Below are 24,378 nucleotides of genomic sequence, written 5' to 3' on the forward strand. Positions count from 1 at the left end.
GTAAAACAGTTCAACGTGTCAAATGCTGTGGCTAGCATGCTTAATTTATGCTTAATACCCAGGCCTTATTGGCCACCCTATTTTCCTGTCCTGCCTGCTTTTGCCTCAACACAGGCAAAATCCTGCCTGATCATGTTCTCTTCAAGCTAACGTTACAAGGTAGCTGTGTTTTACAAAGTCAGCAACCAGACGGACAGTGCATTTACAGTAAGTAAACCCCCCCGCTGGAGTACAATGTATGGCCTGTTGGGCTTATACTCTGAGAATTTGGAATTCAAAGCGATGATTACAGATGAATTATTTACTGAGTGCCATTGTAGTCAGTACCACGATGAGGGTCAGACAATCCTCATAATGTTTATTGACAAGTTATGTAGTTTAAAAAAAGAGAGCAATAAAGCGAGAGTAACAGAGCTAACAATACAGAATAATTTCATCAGAGCTGCCTTTGAAGTATTGCGATGGTTCAGATGCCAATTTTGTGTCATGTAACAGTTAGCTTTAGTGGTATCCCCGTGCTGCTGGCCTAGTGAATGGACTGGACTATGTTTGTGTGCTGCTGGAACCTCCACTGGGCTGTCCTGTCCCCCTTCCACATCCCGAGGGAGACCCCTTTAACAACCAGACACACTGGCCCATTTTACTTCCCTGGCTGCCTCCCTTCTTCTCTGCTTCTCTCATTGTGTCTCCCTCCTTCTCCAGCTGCTGCCAAACTCTTTATCTCTGGCTCTCCATTAAAAAGGAGAGAAAGACGCTTTGAGTGTTTGAGTGACTCCATTGAAGTAGTTGTTTCTGTTTTGGCTTTTCTGATCTGTCTACAGCATCTCTCTCTTGTTGATTGACTTTAATTTCTGCCCAAGCAGTTAAATATGCAGTAGCAGTTTTTATGGCAAATCATATAAAGTAAGAAAGCTGCCATGTACATTGTGAGCTGCAAGTGTTGCTAAATAGAGAATGGCTACAATAGACTAATTACCCACCCGCTGCTGAGGCAAGTCTACCCACAACAACTTAATGGATAATTACATATAAGTGCAAGCGAGGGCTTGGTAAGTGTAAGAAGTGTCCTGGGCTTTAAAAGGTAGCTTCAGATTTAGAGACTGAGAAAACAGAGGCGCAGAGGGAGCGAAATGGAGTGAGCTAGAAAGAGGGGAACACCCTCCCTCCTTTTACTCCTCCTGCCTCTAAGCCAAACGTCTCACTGTACCAGCCGCTCACGTTTTGCTCCAGTTTCTCTGCGGCTCAAATTCCTCTGAGTTTTACGATGTTTTGAACTGTTCAAGGCAGATGAGTTTATTAATTACACATTCGCTGACTCTGTGCCTTCCCCGTGCAGCACAAAGTTTTTCACAAAGTCTGCATCATTTTTTCATCATACTGCGCCAAGAATAGCAAAGATTGCTGAATTAATTTAGCATATTTGATAGCGGTGAAATGCTGCTTTGTATCTGTGACTGCTGTAAAGTAGAGACCATGGTTTTTACAAAATTAAACACAAGCAAATGTTCACGCACACATACAAACACACACTGGGAGTATAAAGGCATGAAAGGCAATGCAAAGATGCTGGGAGCGTGACAGTGGGCGGTGTGGGTGGCTGAAGTGTGTCTTTGTCTTTCTCCGCTGGTGTGAAAAGTAGTTCAGTAATTAAAGCAAACCTCTCTCTGGTCCCCAATGGAAATACAAGGCAGAAAGGGTGAGGAGGCAGTGGGAGAGATGAAGAAGAAAGGAGAGATAAAAGCCAGAGACAGTTATTTTGAATGAAAAGGAAAGAAAGGGGAGGTTTTAATTTTAGCTCGCCTTGCCAGATTGCCACGAGGGGAGAATGTGGCAGCTGAATGCGAAGATGCTGACTGGTTAGACAGGCGTCCACACACTCACACCGACACACAACACACACTGACACTAACATTACATCTCACAGCATGGGCACGCGATTGAAAATTTGCCTGAAGACAAGAGTTTCCCTCATATTTAGGGAAATTACTGGGGCAAAGCTTTCACTTTTCTTCATTTTGAAGAAGCACTTTGTAAATGCATCAGCAGTGACCCAGTTCTTTTTGTTTTGTTTTTTTTAAACCTGTCCTGCCCAGCAACTTGGTATAGAGTATGATGACCTGGATACCATATTGTGCCAGACAGATTTTACTTTAACAAGAGAGTAATAATATACTCCTTTGTCTGTTTTATTATTTATTAATTATGTATTGATTTGTCACTGGGCCCGACAGGGGGGCAGACATGGGGATGGGGGGGCACAAACACAGAGAAAGGACAACACCTGTAAGAAAAGGGGGATGGAAGGTGGGGACAACAGGGAATAGCAGAGGGAAACACTAATTGCAGAAAGCAAAGAAACCTGCAATAGAACAGAGAGGGGGGCTTGGGGAGGAGAAACAACAAGAAACAAACAAACAATCAATAAAAATAATAATAATAGTAAAAGACACCCAGCCGAACAGCAGCAATGAACAGCTGACATAGTAAGACAACTAAGAGAAAAATGAAAACAAGAAACAGTCACACACACTAAATAAGCAACACAGCACAGCCACAAGAGCTGGAATAATAACAATTAATTTAAATAAGTAACTGAAAGAAAAGCATCAGGAATAATTCTACCAGGGACAACCTACATTTGTTTGTGTCTGTGTGAGAGTGTGTGTGTGTGTGTACATGTGTGTGCGCATAAACCTATTAAAGAATGTAGTTGTTAGTGAGAGTGGGATGCCACGACTCAGGCAGGCAAGAACCCCAGTAGCCAATAGAGGTGGGAGAAAGAAAATAAATAATAAATTAATAAAAAATAAAAAAAAGACTCCCAGATGCACCGCGATGCAAACGCGGAAGACCCCGAACCAACCAACAGACGGACAAAAAAATAAAAATAAAAACAACCATCCAAATGCCAGTTGACGACGCAATGCCGACGGAACGCAAGAGGCGTAACCCGCAGAAGAGCAGCGCCAGTGCTCCCCTCCCCATCCAGCACCCCACCGCCGCGCAGTGAACAACCAAAATGCCCAAAGGCCGCGCAATCATAAACATCAATGCACAAGTGATGAGCCCAACGCGCGCACTGCGCGAGCACGGCGACACCCAATGCCCGGCAGCCCCCCGCGAATCCCGCGTGAGAGGTCGGGCAAACGAGAGAGAGCGAGGGGCAGAACACGATAGCGAAAGCCAGCGGAAAGAAACCCCAGCAGCAAGTGCCAACCGCCAGAAAAACTAAGGCCGCCCGCGCCAGCCGACATCCCCCATGCACAGCACGCCCCCAGGCCGCCGTGCTACACCAGCCAAACCAGCAACGAGGTAAAATCAACCAGCTCAGCTGCATGTCACCAACAACCCACCCACCCGTCAAGGGCTGAGAACTCCAGGCACAAGCCCAGAATAAACCAGAGCACAGCCCTGCCCCGCACCCACACTGCACATCCCGAAAACTAACTTTATATTTCAGTATCCAGAGGGGTCCAACAACTGGCCGAAATGGGGAAGCATGGATCTGAGGCCAACGAAGCAAACCAGGGACGCAAACTGGTCCCTCCAAGCCAACGAGGAGATGCCTCCCCCGGACTCCAATGCACAAACTAAACGCCCAGCAGCCATCCAGAGACCCTGCCCAGGGAAGGGAAAAAAACAAACAAAACCCCCCACAATGCATCAAGATGCATCGACAATCGCCCTACAATCCCACTGCAGCCCTCCGCAACCAGATCAACCCGTGCAGCGCCCAGAGACCCCTACCCCTAGTAGCCAGGGCACCCCGCGACCCCCCAAAGCGCAAAGGACCCCAGACCGCATGTCCCGGGGAAGCTGCGTCCCGCCCCGAGGAAGAACAGCAGAAAGCCGTACCGGGAAGCTCCCCGCTGCCGATAACACGGGAGAACCAGGCCAACAGTCCCCCAGCCCAGCCAGAGGCATCCCTCCGCAGAGAGTAGACCGAGCCCCGTGAACCCGAGGCTGGTCTCATCCCCGGACGGGGACCCAGCCCCCTCAGTCACCCACCCCCAAGGAGGAGCACCAAAACCCACCCCGACAACACCGGCCATGTGCCCCAGAGACTCACGAATGCCGCCACTGTGAGAGAGCCGGCAGGGGGAAGCAGCGGGAGCCCCACCCCTGCCGAAGAGGGCCCAGGCGAGGAGACAATGGACCCCACCACCCGCCCAGAAATGAGCAAAAGCCAGAAGCCCAGATCCCTAGGTCCAGAGCGGGCCCCCACGCCAGGGGAGCCAACCCACCCCAGATCAGGCAAGGCCGTCACCAACCCCACGGCACCCCCGACGCCCCGGGGCACCAGGGGCAGGACACGAAGCCAATGAGAATCCCACCACTCCTTCAACCCCTCTGCCTGCCTCTGTAAATGTATTGTTTTGTGTTGGATGCATGTCATGGATTGTGAAGTGTTGTATGGTGGAGTAAAGGCCCCTCCGGCAGCCCCACTGCCACCCCCCCACCTCACCGTTCCCGCACAATCAGGAGCACTCCAAGCACTACCAGGTTATCAGTTCTGAGCTACGTTTATTGTCAGAAAATATCACGTCTTTGTCTTTATTCGAACTCCTGCATTCACCTAAAGTCAACCGATTAATTAGTCTGCTGAGGAGGACTTTTCTGACACACATTTGCGCATGTCGGCAGACTGAAAAAGCCTCAAATCCCAGTGACATGTCGATGCTTATTTCCACTGCAAACATTCAGTGTAGTTCTGTGTTGTTTGAGCTGTTTCTCACATGAGTGCTGCTCATTAGCCAAACTTTCCAGGCATTCTCCTCGCCTAACGAAGGCGTGAGTTTTCCCTGTTGTGTTGCCTGGTGTTTTTTTTGTTTTGGGAAGTGTCCCGTTCTCACCTACATACATTACCCTGACCAGCACTAAACTTTTGTCTCCATGACGACGCAAGGTGTGAGGGAGTGATGCACCTACTTGAACGGCAGGATGTTGTTGTCTTCCTACGGTAGCCCGAGCCACCCACCACAGGCCCCCACAAACTGTACTCAGATTTACACCAGAACAGGTATTCAAGAAGGTATCAAGGCTAGTAATCTCAGTGTCAGCTTGTTCACTCAAGCACAAACAAGCACTTTTTTTTGTCCTAGCTTGGCAAGGGTGGATATATGTTGAGGGAGAGAAGAGAAAAGGAGAGAAGGTCTCTGATGTATAATTTATCTGTACGGTCTGACAGGGCTGGGAGAGGAAAGGGGAGGACAGGAGGGTAGTGGAGAGAAATTTGGGGGGAAGAAAGGTGTGTGCGCAGAATGGAGGAGGCAGGAAGTTGGATGGTGGGGAGAGGGAATCCAACACATCCATCACTGGTAATATGGGTCTGTATGAATGCATATGGAGCACCTACACTTTTTTATATTTATATTATACATTTTAGAAAGTATTTCAAACTGTCCTTTTAAAACATGTTCCCGAGAAAGACACTTGAGTTGTGCAGCAACAGCCCACTCGCTCAGACAAATTTATACTTTTACAAAATCAAGCTTCTTGAGGGCAGATGGTGCCTTATAGCATTCACACACTTGGTGCTTGAAGACCGGAGCTTGGAGAAGGAAGAATAGGAGAAAAGGGGAAGAATAAAACTGGAGGGATGAAGGAAACCATGCAGGCTGTTGCACCCTTGGAGGGAAGAGCAGAAGAGCAGATCTGCTTTGTTAGGAGACTGGCAGTGAGACATTTTCTCCCCCCCATCCCTCCCATCTTTATTCTCTCACCCAGCCCTCCTTTTCTCCATGTTCCTCTCAACCACCCCCTCTTTGTTTCTTTTTTTCCTTAAGACGTTTACACGTTTTTGCCATCCACATGCCTGGCTGCAGGCTACGGGTGAGGTGAAATGAAAAGGAAGAGGCGGTTGGTTTCAAATGCACAGTCCTTAAGGGAAGGATGGGAGCTGCAGTGAGGGGGTCTGTAGAGCTGCATAAGACCAGTAAACAACCACAGAGAAGATGGCTGGGAATTTATAAAATGATCTGAAAATATGACCTAAATAAAAAGCATACCTCCTCCTGCTTTTCTCTCTGCCCTAGTTCAAGTGTGTCTTTGTTTGTGCATATTTAGTGTGCATGCATATGTGCTTTGTTTGGTGTGTGGGTGTGTGTGGGTGTGCAGTATCTCTAAAGGAGACCGTAGGCTGGGGCCTGTAGAAGTCTGCTGACCAGAGATAGGACTCTGTTGTTGTCTCTAACCACTGATCAACTCTGTCTCACCCACAGTGAGGTGGGTGCACACACACAAATGTACATGAGGATCCACCTCTGCTCACCTCTCAATAATCATCCACCATACTAAAGCCTCCATCATTGGAGGCTTTTAAGTAGACAAGCCACAGTGTTTTAGCACATTTGTGACATATAAGGTGATCAGCGAGTCATAAACTCTTATTGTGACTTGATCTAGAAGCACAGCAGACAACATCGGAGCCTGACCAGTTATAGGTTGCCGTCCTTCATGACTAACACCAGTAACATGATTCTTCTTTCACATTACCATTTAATAGTGTTAATAGTCGTGCACTTAAAACTGTTCTCTTGTCCTATTGTTCAGCGTCACAGAACTTGTCGTAGAACTTGCAGGGGATAAAACAAGCAATTGTCACACACCCCACACTTCGCTATGTTCCGGATACCCCATGTCTCTCGGGTTGTGCCATTCTTGTGATGGTATCGTCTGATCCTGGCGGTAGGCTTTTTTTTTTTTTTTTTTTTTTTTGGTTTTGAGGATGGGTGTAATTTAGAGCACATACAGTATAATCTGCTAGAGCTTTTTCAGCTTTTTGTAACTTCTGTCAGATGGGCAGTCAAAGGTTAACTGAAGGAAGGAGTTGACATTGGATTTTGAGGTACTAATTTCAAAGTCAATTTAGAGCCCGAAACTGAGAAAGTAAATCAATAAAATTACCACCTTCTAGCTCATGGTCTTCAACAGCTAATCAAGTTGAAGGAAAGTTAAAGAGCTGAAGGTTGTGAGATATGGAGAAAAACTGTTCCTGGAGTTCTTCCAGGTCATGAGTGAACTTTTATGCTTAACCGTTTTTCTTCATGAAACATCTGTGCCATTATGAATTAGTTTTTTTGTCGTCTATTTGATACAAACGCATTGATTAATGTTGTTATCATAAAACACTTAAATTCAGAGTATTTTTGGCCTTAACAAAATGATCAGTGAATAGTAGAAAAAAAGTACCAAAAACATTTCAATGCTGAACTGATGTAGTGAAGATGTGGACAGCTATTACAAATCATCTAGTGGATCAGTATTGATGCAGGAGAATTGGAAAGGATGAACTGTGCGCTTGCTGCCTCAGGAGCAACATACATACCTTTTCAATCTCAGATGAACCCAGATTATGGAACTTGAAGGTCCTGCTGAGTGAAACCACAAAGTAAGATGTGACCACCTGCCACCCTGCCCTCATCTGACCACCGCACACAATAAGTTATCTCGTGTACAGTATCTTTAGGCAAACCTGAGCTCAGAGAGGAGAGTGGAGATAACAGAGGATGAGCATTATTGCAGTCCAGCGAGGACAGGAAGACAAAGCAGTGAATAGGAGAAATAGAGGATGTACACCAGGAAAAAGAGATGCTACAGAGTAGATGAAATGTCATTCTCCTTGGATCGACAGCTTATCTCTCTCTCTGACTAATGCTGAAAGGTCAGGCAGGGACTTGGACTGACATATACAAAGTTAATATTTCAAAGGTTTAGACAAGTTCATTTGTTTCTCCCAAAACAAAGACTGTTTGTATCACATGGACCAAACTAATTCTTAATGGGGTGATCACAAAAGGAGCTGGATAATAAAAAACGTTCTGAGAATACACCAAAAAGTTGATTGCCACTTTAAGAAATATGTAGGAAATAAGCTTAGCTGCTTTTAAAACCAAAAAAATGCAGCTGCAGCTTGTTATAATCTTGCATCATCAGTTTTGTTTCTTAAATTTAACAAGCCTAAGAGACGGCCATGCTGTTATGCACACCAGAGCTTAGAGCTAAATGCTAATGTCGGCATGCTAACTCCCTCACAATGATGATCCTAACATGCCGATGTCAAGCAGGTATAATGTTTACCTTATTCACCATTGTAGTTTAGTGTGTTTGCATGCTAACATTTTCTAATTAGCACTAAACACAACGTACAGCTAAGGCTGATGGTAATGCCATTAGTTTTGAAGGTAGTTCGTCATAAACTAAAGTAACAGACAAACTGAAATGATTTGACCTGATGATGAGGAAAAGTTAAGAGGTCAACAAAGTTATTACAATTCATCCTGAGGGGGCATGAATGTGTGTACCAAATTTCATCGAATTGTTGTTGCGAAATTTCATTCAAAATAGGGAAACCCTAACCCCATTTGTGATTTAATAATCTATGTTACAGTAATGTTAAACATCATAAAATGGCAGTGGGATAACCTGGAATTCCTCATGTGGATCTTAACTCCGGATCTCATGTTACCTTTGTTGCAGTACACTCAAGACCAGTCAGGTCACTCAGACACAAGCTTCCGCCACCACACTAAATAATTCAGAGAGGCCATGATACTATGTGTGTGAGTGTGGAGTGTGTACATGTTGAGGAATCGTATCAGTCGAGTGTGAGTGGTTTCCTCTGTCCTCTTGGAGAAGCCCTGTGGCCCATTTTGGATCAGCTTACAGATGTCTGACTGAGAGTAGATGGGTTGAAAATTGTCTGTGTTTTGTGGATGCTTTTTCCTTACTCTAGTGTTTGGGTTTAACAGCCACCATTTGAGTCAGATGAGAGACTCTACACTGGACACTTTGTGTGTGTGCGCGATTTTTAGAAACATTACAGCTTATCTGCACATCCTGAAAAATGAGCGGTTTATCTGTTGCATTCAGAGCGCAATATCACATCCTAACAGACTTGCCACTTTTGATCCTTCATATCATAATACTACAACCACTCTAATGTGTGGGTAGATGATTTACACAGTGTTGTCATAGTGCATGTGCTGATATACATACAGAATGTGTATAAATATGACTCACCACACACTCAATGCATCATCCTCCTCCACATAAGGATTTCCAGCGAATGCATATATGCAGACCCGTGCTGCAGTGTGTGAGAATCTCTGTCAGTAATGTATCCTGCAAACACAAATGTGATGTGTGGCTCCAAAACGTAACAAGAATTTACTGTTCAAGCCGTCCTCCAACTGCCAACCAAGCTGTAAGGCAGTCACTGTTATAGCTGAGTTGTTTGCCATAGTTCAGTGTCGTCTTAGGTTGCAGTGACGTCAGTCCTCCAGTCACCAGTGACATAAGGCTCTGGAATTACATTGCACAGGTACAGAGGGTGCACCCATACATATCAGTGTCATGAATAATGGCTGATGGGGTGAGCTCAGGATGATGCACTTTAACTCCCACTCCAGTTTACTCAATGTATTTTTTTGAGAAAGGGTAAGGATATGCTCACCTTTTTCATTGTTAGTTTTGAACTGGATATATTTTGGATACTAAAGCTGCGACCAAAGGAACTATACCCCGGAACTAGGAACCGTTGGAGGAACTCACCACGTTTCCAACAGAGGGACCAGGGTCTAAATTTAGTTCTGGGGTCTTCATTTTACCCCCCAAAAGTCCCTGCTTGGGATTATTACTTTCCGAATGTACCAGTACTTTGGGGGATGGGCTTGCCTGGCAGTGAAATTCTGAATGGGCAAGTAAAGGCTACTGGCTTTAACTGGAGATTGTTTGGTGTTTTTCTCTTTTCCACTGTTGTTTGCAAACCAATAAATCACAATCAACAGTCAAATAGCACACACGTCTCACCGATGTCCGCCTGAGATGTAGCTATGTTGCGTTAAATGCATTGCTCGGAAATAGCAGCCAACTGCAGTAGTGTGTTTACAGCGAACAGCTGATGGAGTTAAGCTAAATACTGGGTCCTGAGTTGTTTTAAGTTTTCATCAGTCAGGATTTTTTACAGAACTGAAGTCGGTCTTCTCTTCTCCAAACAAGCAGAACAGCTGATTACAGTAGGTAATAAAGCTTGTTAAACATCACGCTCCTCCGACTCAGGCGGACACAGCCATGAGTCCTGCTGCCGGTCTGCAGCTTTTGTCGGCTGGAAATGTTGTAATAACCTTCCAAACTGTAACGATTTTCTCTTAAACTTTATCGCATCTCTTCATTATACTCCCACACAAACTGTTTTTAATGGTCACACAAAGCCTATAGTTTTTCATTATATTCCAATCAAATCTAATGTTCATTTATAAATTTTGCTCATGGATAGTGGTTACTAAATGACGCCTGTGTATCTCTTTGTACGCAGTATAGGCCTACAGACTGGTTAATTTGCCTAATCTTCGCAGGTCTTTAGACCACGGTGGAAACGCACACAACAGTGGGCGAAAGGAACCTTTTAGTTCCTTGAAAAGAGATCTGGGGACTTAAAAGTCCCCTGTACTTTTGGTCGAAAAGCGGATTAACATTGAAAAACAAAATACACTTTGTACTGTGCATCATTCCCTCTATAGCACCAGAACACCCATCTCTGCAGTTCTGCTGAGCTTTTTGTAGGAATGCACTGAATGTTCGGCCACCGAAAGTAATCGGCCGAAAATAGCAAAAAAACACTTTCGGTATTCAGCCTAATAAGTCAAAAGACCAAAGAAAATTTACCGAACAATTAGGTTGACATGTCGGCAGTGTGGAAGCATTTTGAAGTGTCTGAGAAAGACGCAAAAATCGCTGTTTGCAGACACCGTTCTGCTGAATTGTCTCCTACCACATCCACTCCATCTGTGGCTGACTTTTTAGAAAAGGCATGTACATGTGTCCATTAAAAGTGAACTGACACATGTAATTTAATTTACCAGACCCTCTCCAAATCCTGTGGGACACACTGAGAAAAAAGCACATTTCATTTATGCAATGGTAAATATCATTTCAGTACATCCCTAGCTTTTTGTAGCCTCTTTCAGCTCAGTATTTGTTTTTATAGCACATTTGTTTACTGTATGTTCATCCTCAGCAACAAATCTCCAATAAGCACAGTGCCCGAATGGCAGGCCCGGGTTCCACTCCAGCCCTGCATGTTGTCCTCTCTCTCCCCTATTTTCCTATCTCTCTATATCCTATCTGGAATAAAAAAATAAAAAATAAGGCCCAAAAAATTATTATTCAATATGTTTCAGAGAAAATAATTCCTTCCCAAAGAATACAGAGGTAAATAGATGTGTTGAATCATTTCTTTATGTAACGTGGCCACGGAGAGAACGCACGGTTACTCTCCCGAACTCAGCATTTCCTCTCCTTAAGTACAGAACAAGTACAAAGCAAACAACAGCCAGCAAATGGTAGATGAAGGATGAACAAATGAGTATTAGCATACACTCAAAAACTCTTCCTGAGCTAAGAAAGGAATGCAAATGTATGTGGCATCAGATGTTTCTGTCTCTTGATTGGTCTATGTTAAACTCTCACCTACATGCCAGCAGATGTTTATTGTAAATCAGCAACCTTTTGCTTAGGATAAAAACCCTGTGACCAATGCTTATTCTCACAAGTTATTACAGTGAAATCCTAAAATCAGCTACTTATAATGTATTTCTCACAGCATAGACCAGGTTTTTTGAAACCAGAAGGCGAGTAAATCAGTATAAGCCATTGATATGGTGGTAGGCCATATAGCCTTCTGGTAGCCAAACTTGATTTTGGCTTTAAGGAACAAAATGGTCTATAATCTTTGTTTGCTGCCTTACCTGGAGTCAGATATGAAGATCAGTATAAAGTAAGGAAGAGGTCCAGCACTTGTTTAGGCTAATTAAGCTTAAGAGTAGGGTAACCACTACCTTTCACAACTCCATCTATTTTATACTTGTAGAAACCAAAAACGTGGCAGTGTGGTCTGACGAGCAGTTACCTTATATTCTGGAGCTATTTCTTGACCCACATCACCTTGCTGCATTGCCCGCTTTCAGCATTTAAAAATTCACATTTAGCACAATGCAGTTGACTCCTTTTCCCACAATGTTGTAACTCTGAGCAAAACAACTGGTGACTGTGGCTGTTAAGATTTTGTGAATTAGGTTTTTTGTGTATTTTTTTCACTTTGGATGGATATTAGCAGTTTACTTCTGCTTATAGTAATTGTGCTATGCTAATGTACAAACGTCCTGGACCTATCTCTGTACTGGACACAAGTTCTTCAACAATTTCAGACATATGCTTGCTTGATGACTTGATGTGGAGTGTTCCTTTTTTCTCCAGGAGTACAATATCTCCATGTTTTTATGGCTATCATGACTTGACTCTACATTCTTTTGCTTTTCTGAAATGTTTTTGACAGGTACGCCCTAACCTAGGGCACTGTACCCTTTTTCTCCCATTTCTGTGCATTATATTACTCATTTTATCCCATATCCAAGACCCCTCCACCCTTCTTCTCGCTTTTTGCTCCATGTCACAGTGGGAGCGTGAATAATTCATTTCGTGCTGCTTGCTGGTGGAGATGAATCATGTGTGATGAGCAGAATACACGTGCTCATCTTCTCTCTAAAGACCCTAGGACAAACGTGGGGGGCACTGTGCCTCCTTCACAGCTTACTGTACAGACCACTACTACTACTCTGTCCTGACTGCATGACATTACCATTGCAGCTTTCATGGCCGTTACATGTGAGCTTTACCTTTTAAAGACCAGGCATGGAGCCATCCACTGAGACCATGCAGTAGCTTCTCACAATACATTAGGGCTTCATGAATTAGCCCATAAATGATGTCTGTAGAACAGTTTTTACGTGTTTATTAGTTAACTAATCCCTTGGAACAGTAGATTCAATGTGGTGTTGATTGCTCATTTGACATTTCAAATTAACAAAAAAGACTTATCTCTAGGTCCTGTATTCCAGAGCTTTCAACTGTATCTCTTTATCTTAAGTGGATGGAGTTTGCTTGAGTTTGATGGAGTTTTTTTAATGCACATTTTTAACAAGGTGGGTTTAAAGTAATTATACTGGAATTAGCCAAAGGGTTACAAAGTCATTGTAAGTCCTGGCTGTGAAGGCATCCCAAGTCAAGACCGAGGCCAAACTTGGATTTTCTGGTCCTAGACATTTGGAATTAGGAACAGTAACCATGTTAGGCTAACTTGTTGCCAGACATGTGCTGTGGACCACAGCATATGGTAATTTTATCTAACTACAATAAACCAGGGTCACCTTTTGTGTGTTAGTTGCTAATGTGCACCACCGAGCGCGTCATGATTGGCTGCTGACTGCTTCGGAGTACATCCTTTGTCAGTAAATTTGCTGTACTCTTTTATAACATAATGTCAGCTTTGGGGTCATATAAAGTCATTCAGAGACAAAGTGGTCCAAATCAGGTTGTCTTTTTTGATTATGTCAAGTCCAGTCTAAAATCACCAGATTCGCACCTTGTCTGCCTCAAGTCCAAGTTATGTCCACATCTCTAAAAAGTAGTTGTTGCTTATTAGAAGGTTTATGCAAACTTGTTAATTAATTCTGTTGTATACCTGTAATCATTCCCTAGCAATGTATTATTAAAATATATGTTGACCTTGTTGCCATGTTTGAATGAAATACAAAAAGGGTTTGTTGCTCACTTTTTAGTGTTCTCCTGATTTTGTCCCTTCACTCCCACACAGTCTGTTTCTGTGTCTCCCACAGCACTGCCTTTCCTTAAGGAAAACTACGATTTATTACAACTTGGGTTTGGGTTTTACTTTCATAGCTACAGCCGTCCATTATGATAACTTTGTACTCGACAAAGTAATTGTAATTGCAATAGATGGGACAAAAATGTAAATAATTGTTAGTCGATTGTAAAAGTTTTAAATAAACACCCAGCTTATTCCTCTCTTGATCATCAGACTCCACATGCTCGTTCCCCCGTTGGGCCTGTTTTTAGAAATGTCACCACTACAAGTTCTCAGCAGTTCAGCTCTGTAAGATCAATGTTATCATAAATAACAAAACCAATGGCCGGAGCTAAAACAATTAAACTCTATTTGTAATAAAACGTAGTTTCCCATTAAAGCCAGCAAGTATTTGTCTAAGAGCAAATGCATTCATTCAACAAAATGAACTTTGCTGTGTTCCAAGAAATGTTTACATGATATCAGCCTTAAATTGGCTGAAGGTAATTGTTCCATTGATTGTGAGTTAGTTGATGCCTAAAACTTTTGCTGCTGAAGCATTGTCAGCTTTTTATATTCAATTATTAAGTGTATAAATGATCTTGGTGAAGACAGAGGGCACTATGATGGTAACAAACGCAAATGATTCAACTCTAGCAGCTCAGGTAGCGGTAAAGGTTGCTGGTATTGATGGCGGGAATTATAATGGGTGTTGGCAGTGGTGTCTTCTAATGCTCTTCCTCTCCTCTTTCTTTGTTCTTCTCCCAGATTAGTCGCTGCTTGAAGCCTGGAGGACGGTTCGTCTCTGTAACCTTCGCCAACCCCCTCTTCCGGAAACGCCTCTATGCTCGCACCATGTACAACTGGTCAATTAAGAAGTACAGTTATGGAGAAGGCTTTCAGTATTTTGTGTATGTCATGACCAAAGGAGAGGAGCTTAGCCAAGAAGATGCAGCTTTGGAGAAAAAGCTACTGGAAGACGCCAAACCCCCACCTACCGCAGTCACCACAACAAAAATGAGGATAAGGAAGACTACTTGTCTAATATTGACTTGTAAAATAACTGGATTATCAAAAAGAGTCTTAGAAATACATAATCCCTCAGAGATCTGTATGTAAGATCTTTATCGGATAATGACATCAGAGAGTCAAATTTCCCCACCCTCCCAAATACAACAGAAATTCCCTCTGTTACCCCAAATTTTTGAAATGTGTCATTATTATGTGATTTTTATAAGAATTAGCTTCAATATATCTTTTGGACATGTGTGAGGAATGATAATAGTGGACTTTATACTGGATTTAGACTACACACCACCAGACAAATATATACGTGTGTGTGTGGTGTGTGTGTGGTGTGTGTATGTATATACACACCTCCGGCTAAATATGTAAACTGTAAATTCACTTGAGAAATTGTTAAGATAAGACAACAAGATGAGAATGGCTGTGTTAAACTAAAGACTATTTAAATATATTTTTAAAAAATACAGTACTTCACAAATGTACAGTCATTTTCAAATGTTACTTCCCCACAGTAGTACAGGAAACAGTAAGAAACTTGAACCACCAAGAAAAAAACATGTTTGAGACTGCTGAAAAGATGACATGTGGTATTTATTTATATGAATAGACTGTTTACACAATTTGCATAGACAAAATGGTTCCCTAAACATGGGAAGAGGACAAAGTGATTGTGCCAAATCAAAGAAATTAATAAAACTTACCCTAAAGAACAACCTAAGCCCAGTGATTTAAACAAAAAGTCACCTACGTGTGAAAATGTAGACTACCCAAATTTACCTTCCCCCATGACTAATCATGGTTTTTCTTCTGTATGTGTCATCATTTTCTGAAGCTGCTACTGTCACTGTTCTAGTGCAGTTCACAATAGAAACCTTTATCTTTTTATAAAGCAATTTTACATGCCAGTATCCTTAACTGTTAACCTATACAGTACATCAGAAAGATCCGGCAGTCTCTAATTCTGTGGTACAGAACAAGCCTGCCAGTGTTACACAATTTGCAAGACAAACTGGCATGTCTAGACACAGCAGCATCGGCCTGCATGTAAAATCTGTGTTTAAGTCTATTAATATGTCAGTCAGATTCTCCCTTTCTGTTGGGGCTGTCTGCATCTATCTCATGTCTGCTTTAGATTTCAGGCAGAAGTTGCTAATAGTGATACGCAGTGTTTTGACACCCCTGCGTGCTGTTTGTTGAGGAAACATAAGATGAGCCTTGGGTCCTGTGCTTTCTGCTGCTTAAATATAGACCAGAAAGGGGAGAGAGAGAGACAGAGCCAGGAGTGAAGACAGGCAGGAAGGCTGGTGACTGGAGGGGGGACCACATTGATAAAGCAGAAATCATTTATTTTTAATTCTCCACTGAGATCTAATTACCGCCTATTTTTAAGACTTGGGAAGGTGTGTGATTTTTCAGACGGCTCGTCTTTCATTCAGTGATTTTCATGGTAGTTTGTTTAACTTTGATGTTGTCTCAAGGCAAGGTCTATTTAGTAGCTGCTCTGGAGCTTTTGATCATATCACACTGTCTTCCGGAGCAGATGGAGATTGCCCTGTTGTCATGGAATTGACTCTAGTCTGAACCCCGCCCCCTTGGTTAGTGTTGTACGCTTGTCAAGCTTTGTGTGCTCACAAGACAATTATGCACTCTTAAAGGATAATGGCTACCACATGATATTTAACAATGAGTCCTTGATTTCAGTCAGAAATCAACAAAAGCGGCTTTTCATTCCTATCCGGCGGCCAATGATTTTGGCAGCTGAAATACCAACTGATTTTATCAGCTGTACGGTAGCTAGTTAGCCAATTAAGCTAACATTAACTCCATGATGTTGGTTAAAAAGGCTGTCCCCTCCTGACCTTTTAATGTTTCAAGCTGACTCATTTTTATAATGTGAATTTTGTTATCAAGGTTTTAATCATGTACTTGATGACTACATTCCTGTTACATGCTAAAAGACTCAGGCTAAACCTGCATGCAGGCTAAAAGTCTGCATCCTCACCGGTTAATAATCCATGTAGAAGTCATGGATGTAGAGCTAGTTAGTGCCAAGATCAGACTTACTTTGTTCTAACATAACCCTGCTTTTCAGCTGATCTTACACACAACATTACACAGAGAAAAGCCTTTAAGGAAGAGCACTAGCTGATGTAAATAGCATCCAGGTCCCACTTCCTCACAATGGACAAATGCTACACAGTGCATGTGCTAGTTAATGTAACCTTCAATCCCACAAACTAATGTAGTTAGTTAATGAAGTGATCTTTGATGATCTCAAATACAGATAAACTTGAAGTATCTTAGTTCTGCCAAAGCACGCTAAACTCATTTTACATGAACTTCCTTGAGATGGTGGAAACTGAGGGATCGACACTGAAAATATACCCAGTTCTTTGACAAGGTCTTTTCTCAAATCATTAGGCTCAATAGTTATGCCTTTTATCTGAGGCTTTAAAGCTCTTTTGTTGGACCCAACTGAATCCAAACCGTTCTTAGACTTTGTAATATATTTCCTGAACAAGTGAATTATGGCCCACACACTGAAAAATGTCTGGGAGGAGGAGCTGGGTGCACAGATTGGGGATGAGGATGGCCTTAGCAGCACCAAATCTTGTTCTATTAATGCCAGGCATCAACTAATCCAATTCACGGTGATGCTCAGACGTATTGTTAAAAAACTGAAGTGCACAGAATCTTTCCTATCATTTCCTCTCTATCTGATAGATGTAGATGTCTGTCTGACCCACCTTTTCTGGACATGCCCAAAACAGTTATAGGTTTTTGGTGCGACATATTGAAATGCGAACAGTCAGTTTGAGATTGATCGTTAATTTTTGACCTTGGAATCAGCAGTTGACCAAACAATCTCACCACAAGGTCCATTTAGGTGCTGTTTGGTTCTGTGACTGGGCCATCTCCACCCACTGAGAGGAAGATCAAGTGATGCGATTGAAAGCTCCAGAACAGCTACTACTACTACTGTTAGCAAAGTGAAGAATAAGCTTTTTGATCTGTTGTGCTGAAAGATATACAATGTTCAGATTTTCATCTTTGTGTGTATTTTATACTACCGTTACTTAGTTACACTAACTAAAAAAAAATAGTTTTTTCCCCCGTTATGTACACACACTGTTGCACATATTGAAATGTATCACTGTCAGTAAGTGATGATCTCACAGCCTGGCACCTATTAGGCTTTGCAGGGCGAATGACAGGAGGGTGCTTATGTAAGTAGTAGTGGGTTTGATATTGATAACAGAGGGGCTTAGGGGTGCAGACTACTGCAGCACTGGGGGACACTCGTGTGGATGGATGGAGGCTGGGTTGGTCCCTGCTCATGGAGAGTTTTGCTCTATTTTCCCCCTAAAACCTGATGACATTTTCATCACTTTCACCTCAGTCCATTCTTCCATTTCTGCTCTGTCAATATATTAAGTTCAGCAGTCCTTACATTTGGTTTTTGCAGCTCCCATAGTCAGATTGACTGATGTGCAACGGCAGATAACCCGACAGTGAGATTTAACTTGACTGGACTTAAGTTATAGCCACAGAGCAGGGCATGGGCCTCATCCAGGAGAGCTTTAGTCATCATTTTCTCTTAAAGCTCTTTCGTCTTGTGTGTAGTTTTGTTTCTTCAGCAGATCACCTGAGTCATCCAGGCGTGTGAGGCCATGATTTAATATAGAGAGCTGCGCATTTATGTGTGTGTGAGATAGTACAGCCAGAATATTTTATCCTGCTGCTAATTGTCCTCCATGCTCTGTTGCCCAAGGGCAACAACAACACTAATCTACTGCATGCTCAATGCCTTTCTCTCAATCTGTCTGTATTTCTGTCTCTCCTTTTTTTCCTCTCCCAGTCACTCTTCTCACCACCACCCTGCCCTGTCTGTCTGCATCGACTGGCCCTGAGTGCTTTGGTGTGTGGGCGATATGTAAGAGCTCATGCAAGTCAAAAGGTCGACTGCATGCTTTATCCAAAGATCTCTGGGTTTCAACTGCCACATTGCGTGTGTTTAGACTGAATCACGACACAGCACTGCTGCCTGTCTGTACCCCATTAAACTGCCTACTTACTGCAGCGACTCTGAAAGTCTCCTCAGTGATTCTTAAAGGGAAATCCTGGTTTCTTACAAGCAATCTCCTATTTTTGTAGTTTTGTTCTGGGAATGCAGCAACATTACTAAAAATACATCCAATGGGGCACGAAACACGATCAGTCAGACAATCATACAGGTTTCAAACAAACCTCCTGGTAAGTCAAATTTATTTGGAAGATAAAACAAAGGCAAACTGCAAAATTATTACCCAAACTGCCTGTGGCAAACATCTGAGACTCTCCTTAAAAAATGAGTAAAACTCTCTACAGCAAATAGAAAACCAACCTACTGTGTTTATTATTTCACCTCTGTTTAGTTTTGGCAAATTGTGTTTTGAACACTGCAAACGAATTCAAATGTAACACGACATCCATTGTGAATATTCATAAAAAACATTTTAATAAATCAGCCTTTAAAACCACATTTAAAGTTATTTTCAATGCACAATTACTTTACAGTTTCTTTGTGTGTATGTGTGGTCTGCTATTAAAAAAGTGTGTGAGATATACTATATATATATATATATATATATATATATATAATATATATATATATATATATAATAAATAAAGGTAGAATTTTAGGCATACTTGCTTTTGGTTTTAACTTCAAATTAAATGGTTTTGATCAGGGGTTCCCACCTTTTATAAATTTGAGGTGATTAACTGGATAGGAAAGAATGAAAAACATATTTCTTCTACAAAAAATGAAAAGAAACTTAGTTTTAATTTTTATTTTTAAATACTGGGCATGTTTACCCTTTCAGGCTTCCAGAAATGATTAACTTATGTAGCAATGTTGCTGCATCTCAAGATATCTGCAATTACTTTTTTGAGTAAAACTTTATCAAACAAGACAGTAAATATCTTCCAAACTATGAAAATAAGACCCAAGCTGAAATAAACTAAAATTTTCCTCTAATCTACACCCTGTGTAACCAGTTCCAACAGACCAATATAGATAGGATAGATTGAAGTAGTAGTGAGGACCAAGAGAAAGCATTGACACTGCTTTCTATAGCTGTATGTCTGCCCATCTCCCTTAGGGCAGCATAATATACTGTATGGGCAGGCTTATGTAACTGGAGGAGGAATATTAATGGACGTCCTCTCAGGATGGGGCAAAAGTGGAATCGGTACAAAGCTCTCTGTCCTCTCTGCACAAGCTCAGTTTGAACCTATAACTGAGATTTGCTCTTAGCTGTGTGTGTGTGTGTGTGTGTGTGTGTGTTCATGTGTTTAAGAGATAACCTAAGAAGGAAAAGAACAATGGCACTTAAAATTTACAGTGGTGTCTCTGTGCTGCTGCTTTAGCATTTTGTGTGTTCTGCACAAACGTCTACATGTCTGGCATGCTTGTTTTTCCATCCAGTCGTTCTGTGTGGTTACACAGCGACTGTCCATTATGGAGACATCTACAGCATGTCTGCATTGACCCCAGTATGGCCTTCACTCCCAGCCCATCTGTCAGGTCAGGACACAGAAGCCACAAAGACCCCAGGTTAAATCTACTGCTCCACTGGCCTCAGACCATGAGAGACGCAAATGAAATGACTGAATGTACGTCTCATCAGAAGGCAGTAGCTCATTAGTTTAGAGATTTGTTTTGAGATGTTCCAGACATCCTACATTAATCTGGCTTTATCTTTGTCTTGTTGTCAACAATTCTATTAAGAGACCAAACCAACAATGATGTTATCCAGTTAAAAAGTGTAGCATAAACCAGATGATGCGTGGCAAATTAAAGAAAAAAAATCTGAATAAATAAGTAGAGATGCTTCCACACAGGACACAAGGGGTTACTGAATGGTAACTAACTACGCTTTTTTATACACCAAGGAGCGTAAAGCTACTGGAGGTTATTGGTGGCCCAACACCTTACTAAGACACTTACTTTATGTTGGTTTTTCCTTTAATTTGTCACCCATCTGTAACCAATATAGTTTATTCTTCCAACTAAACTAGCAAAGCAGTGTGAACACAAAACTGCATTCTTGAGCATGCTTGGTGACATCTGCATGACAATGAGTTGCTCTCCAGAGATTGAAAATGAATTGGATGTGGTAGAATTAGTTTCAGATGGAGCCTGACTGATACTGGATAAATGAGTCGAATATTGATATTTTAGAGTTTAAAAAAGCTTTACAAAATGGCCAATTTTCACTTTTTTATGTAAACTCATAACGTAAATAAGGCAATTTGGATATTCCTTAAAGCAATAGTTGAACAATTTGGGAAATGTTAAATACGGAAGTGCTACGTTCTGAAGCCAGTAGCTAGTTAGCTTAGCTCAACATAAACCTGAAAACGGGAGGAAACAACTAGCCTGTATCTGTGTGGTTTGGGTTAAAAGTGAAAAAATCCCTCTGACACCACAACCAAGTCGTTTTTACACTTCAGGTTCTTATGAATTAAACATGTTCAGTGGTAGGCTGCAGAGGGTTTGCTAGGCACATTTTGTTACCTCAGACAGAGCCAGGCTAGCTGTTTCCAGGCTTTCTGCTAAACTAAGCTAACCGACTGCTGGGCTGCCATGTATTCTATAGCTTCATATTTACTGTACAGATATGACAGGTGTAACATTGGAAAGAAGTTACAAATCATTTTTTAGGGAGCTTTAGAAAATGGATAATTGTTGTAAACCTTGACTTGCGGTCTTTTAATGATCACGGGGTAAATATTTTGCCTGAAAATCATAAGCTCTGTGACTCAGATGTAATGGTGCAACACGAGAGGCACAAACTGCTAGTGTTTTAGTCAAGACCGCCCAAACCAAGACCAAGTCAAGACCAGAGTTTATCGAGACTGAGACAAAACCAAGACTTTTAGGGGCTGAGACCAAGTTGAGACCAACACTGAGGGAGGGCGAGCCCGAGTAAAGACCCGAGACCAGTTCCCCACATTACATGACACACAATAAAATGTGGAATGAGATCATAGGTACTTCTCAAATTAATCTGAAAGATCCACATTCCTATTAAAGCACCCACATACACAGTCATTAACGGTAACAACACATTTTATATTTGTTTAGTTATTAGTTGCATTTGAAGCAATACGTTTTACATCCAATCAAAGTTTGGATGTTAACAAATAAATCAGACAATGCAAAAGCAATTTATTGATATTCCCAAAGTTATGGTCTTGACTGGTCTTGAAATAAAATCCCGAGTCCTCAGTGTCCGAGATCGAGACAAGACCAAGATCAGCAAAAACCATCAAGACTGGTCTTGAGTACTACAACACTACAAACTGCAGTTAACTTCAGTAAAGATGAAAAAAAAGCGAGCTTTCCAAAATGATTTAAATTTGGTTATAAAAGAAGTGGAACAGAGTGAGTGGAACATTTGACAGTTGAAAAATAAACAACGTGCTCTCAGGTGGACATGTTATAAACACTGTATAAAATTCACTGGAGGATGATCAACTCCACAGTTCCCCTCACTTGATTTGTCCGTTCTGCAGTCTTTTTAGAGACACTGTTTGTAAATGACCTCAAATATCTTTATTTCTGAGCTGCAGTTTCTTGTTACTTATCTGCCAACATACACAGACAATACGATATATCTGTGATAAGCTAACATTTTCAGAATGTACTACTCTAATAAAGCAATATGTCACCAAATGAAATTTGTTGACTGATAATGTGTTTAATGGCACAGAGGCACACAGGCACAGTTTGTAGGACAAGTCCTTTGCTGGTTTTGATCACTGTGGGACATTTGTTGATAGTAATTCAAAGATTAAATAACACCACTATTTTCCCTTAAGCCATTGTCTCTCAAGTATTCTGTAGGATTTTTGAGCCTGAAAAGAATGCAAAATTATGAAATTACAAATAAGTTTACAAGAACTTAGAACACATGAGAGAGAGTGAGAGCAATACTACTGCAAACTTAAATGAATTACTGTAAAAAAGTAAATAACATGTTCACAGTAGCACTCATGACAGTGAGAGAGGCATGGAGCAACGCTAACACAATTCAATATCTGCCCAAATATGTCAGTCCAGTTCCGGCCTTGCAGGGCATCCCATTACTGTGAAAAGTGTGTTCCCATGACCGCACACACACACGCAAGCGACAGCCACAACAACAACATGATCGATAGCGCTATGTGTTTGTTCAGTGCTCTGCTGATGTTATCAGGACAGTCAATAATCTCACTGATGGGAATGTGGTTGGTTACACTGATGACACTTTGTTGATGTTCTGTTATTAGATTGAAGTGCAATTCAGAGAAATATAAGGACCGGTGTTCATGTATTGTTGACATGTAGCTTTTTATAGATGTGTTACTGATACTGTGGATGTTTTTCCAAACGGTAAACAAACAAAACACGTTTTACCGGAAAATTCTCTTGTGTGATTACAAGGAAATACATTTTTATTGTTATCACTGCTGTGCGGGTTTGTGTACCTCAGGTGGAAGAGAGGTGATATGTACTTATACAGTATTCGTCAAGTTTTCTTCCACCTGACAGTTTCAACTCACGCTCAGCTAATATGAAAAAGACTGATGATTTGATAACAATAAATACAGTTCATACACATAATTACTTAGCAGGACAAATAAGCACACAAATAGGATTACAAATTCCTGTGATGCTGATCTTTAGTATATTTATTGTCACCTGACCTGCTAACGTCAGGGATGTTAGTTTGACTGCATGGTTAAGTTTTCCACTGACCTGAATCAGTTGTAACACCTTTTCCGATTGTTGTTTAAACTAATTAGCAAAAAGCAACAAAATGCTAAAAGTAATGGATAAATATCCAGTTTCCGCCACTCCAGATGTTTGAAGGCAAACCTGGCTGATTACTGAAGAAAAGAAAAAAAAGACACCAAGCTTTAACAAAGATCACAGGATAATAATGTCATCTGTGGATTTACATATGTTTCAGAAACAGATTCACCAAAACCACAGTGCTCTCTCTTCTGTCTGTTAAACAGGTCTTTGAAGACCATCCCAGCAATCTAATGGGAACAATGAAGGGGTGCTTGAGGCCATCTTATAGGGCTGCGTGGGTATGTTGGACATATAAACCACAGAACATGATGATTTTTGAGATATATAGGTTTTTTGTAAAATATACAGGTGATGGACGTTTTTCTTGGTGCATGAAAGTTAGCACCAACCAAAGCGAGTGTTTATAGGCCAGAGTTTGTGTTAGAGCTACTGTATGAGGACACTGTACATGTAGACTTTGATAAATGATCATGTGGCCAGCCGTGGCTCCCCCCAGGGTCTGTGGTTTAATGGATTCACTAGTGTCGGCCAACACAGAGCTGTTTAACAGCTTCGCAGATAGATCACTGTTCCTTCCTGCTCTTTAATTAAGGATCAGTATTTACTGTCACGGAGGTAATGGCTACTGATTCCAAGGGCTACGATGAAATGAGATGACTTTCAAATGCTGCAACTACGTGTATGTTCTGTTTTTTAAAAGGATCTTAAGTTTATTTTTTGTCACTGTGCTCTGTGCAGTTGTTTTTTTTTTTTCTCGTGACTTTCATTCAGAGAACAAGGCCAGGCTACTCTGATGGTTGTCATCTTCCATTGAACTATTAGTAAAAATGTCTTGGGACAAAAGCCATACCAGAGATTCACA

General features: G+C 41.7%; 1 protein-coding gene across 1 annotated transcript in view; it reads left to right on the top strand.

The window, feature by feature from the left end:
- Window positions 1-15,115, top strand: part of ece2a (endothelin converting enzyme 2a) — a 92,171-nt gene extending 77,056 nt beyond the window's left edge. Inside the window, 2 exon segments of the mRNA XM_038719244.1 lie at window positions 14,411-14,647; window positions 14,650-15,115. Of these exon segments, the coding sequence (XP_038575172.1) occupies window positions 14,411-14,647; window positions 14,650-14,700 (288 nt within the window). The 3' untranslated portion in view covers window positions 14,701-15,115.
- The last annotated feature ends 9,263 nt before the right edge of the window (window positions 15,116-24,378 follow it).

The sequence above is a fragment of the Micropterus salmoides genome, unplaced genomic scaffold (assembly GCF_014851395.1).
Source record: "Micropterus salmoides isolate LMB-PRFRI ecotype aquatic unplaced genomic scaffold, ASM1485139v1 Ms_hic_scaffold_14, whole genome shotgun sequence".
In the NCBI taxonomy this organism is placed as follows: domain Eukaryota; kingdom Metazoa; phylum Chordata; class Actinopteri; order Centrarchiformes; family Centrarchidae; genus Micropterus; species Micropterus salmoides.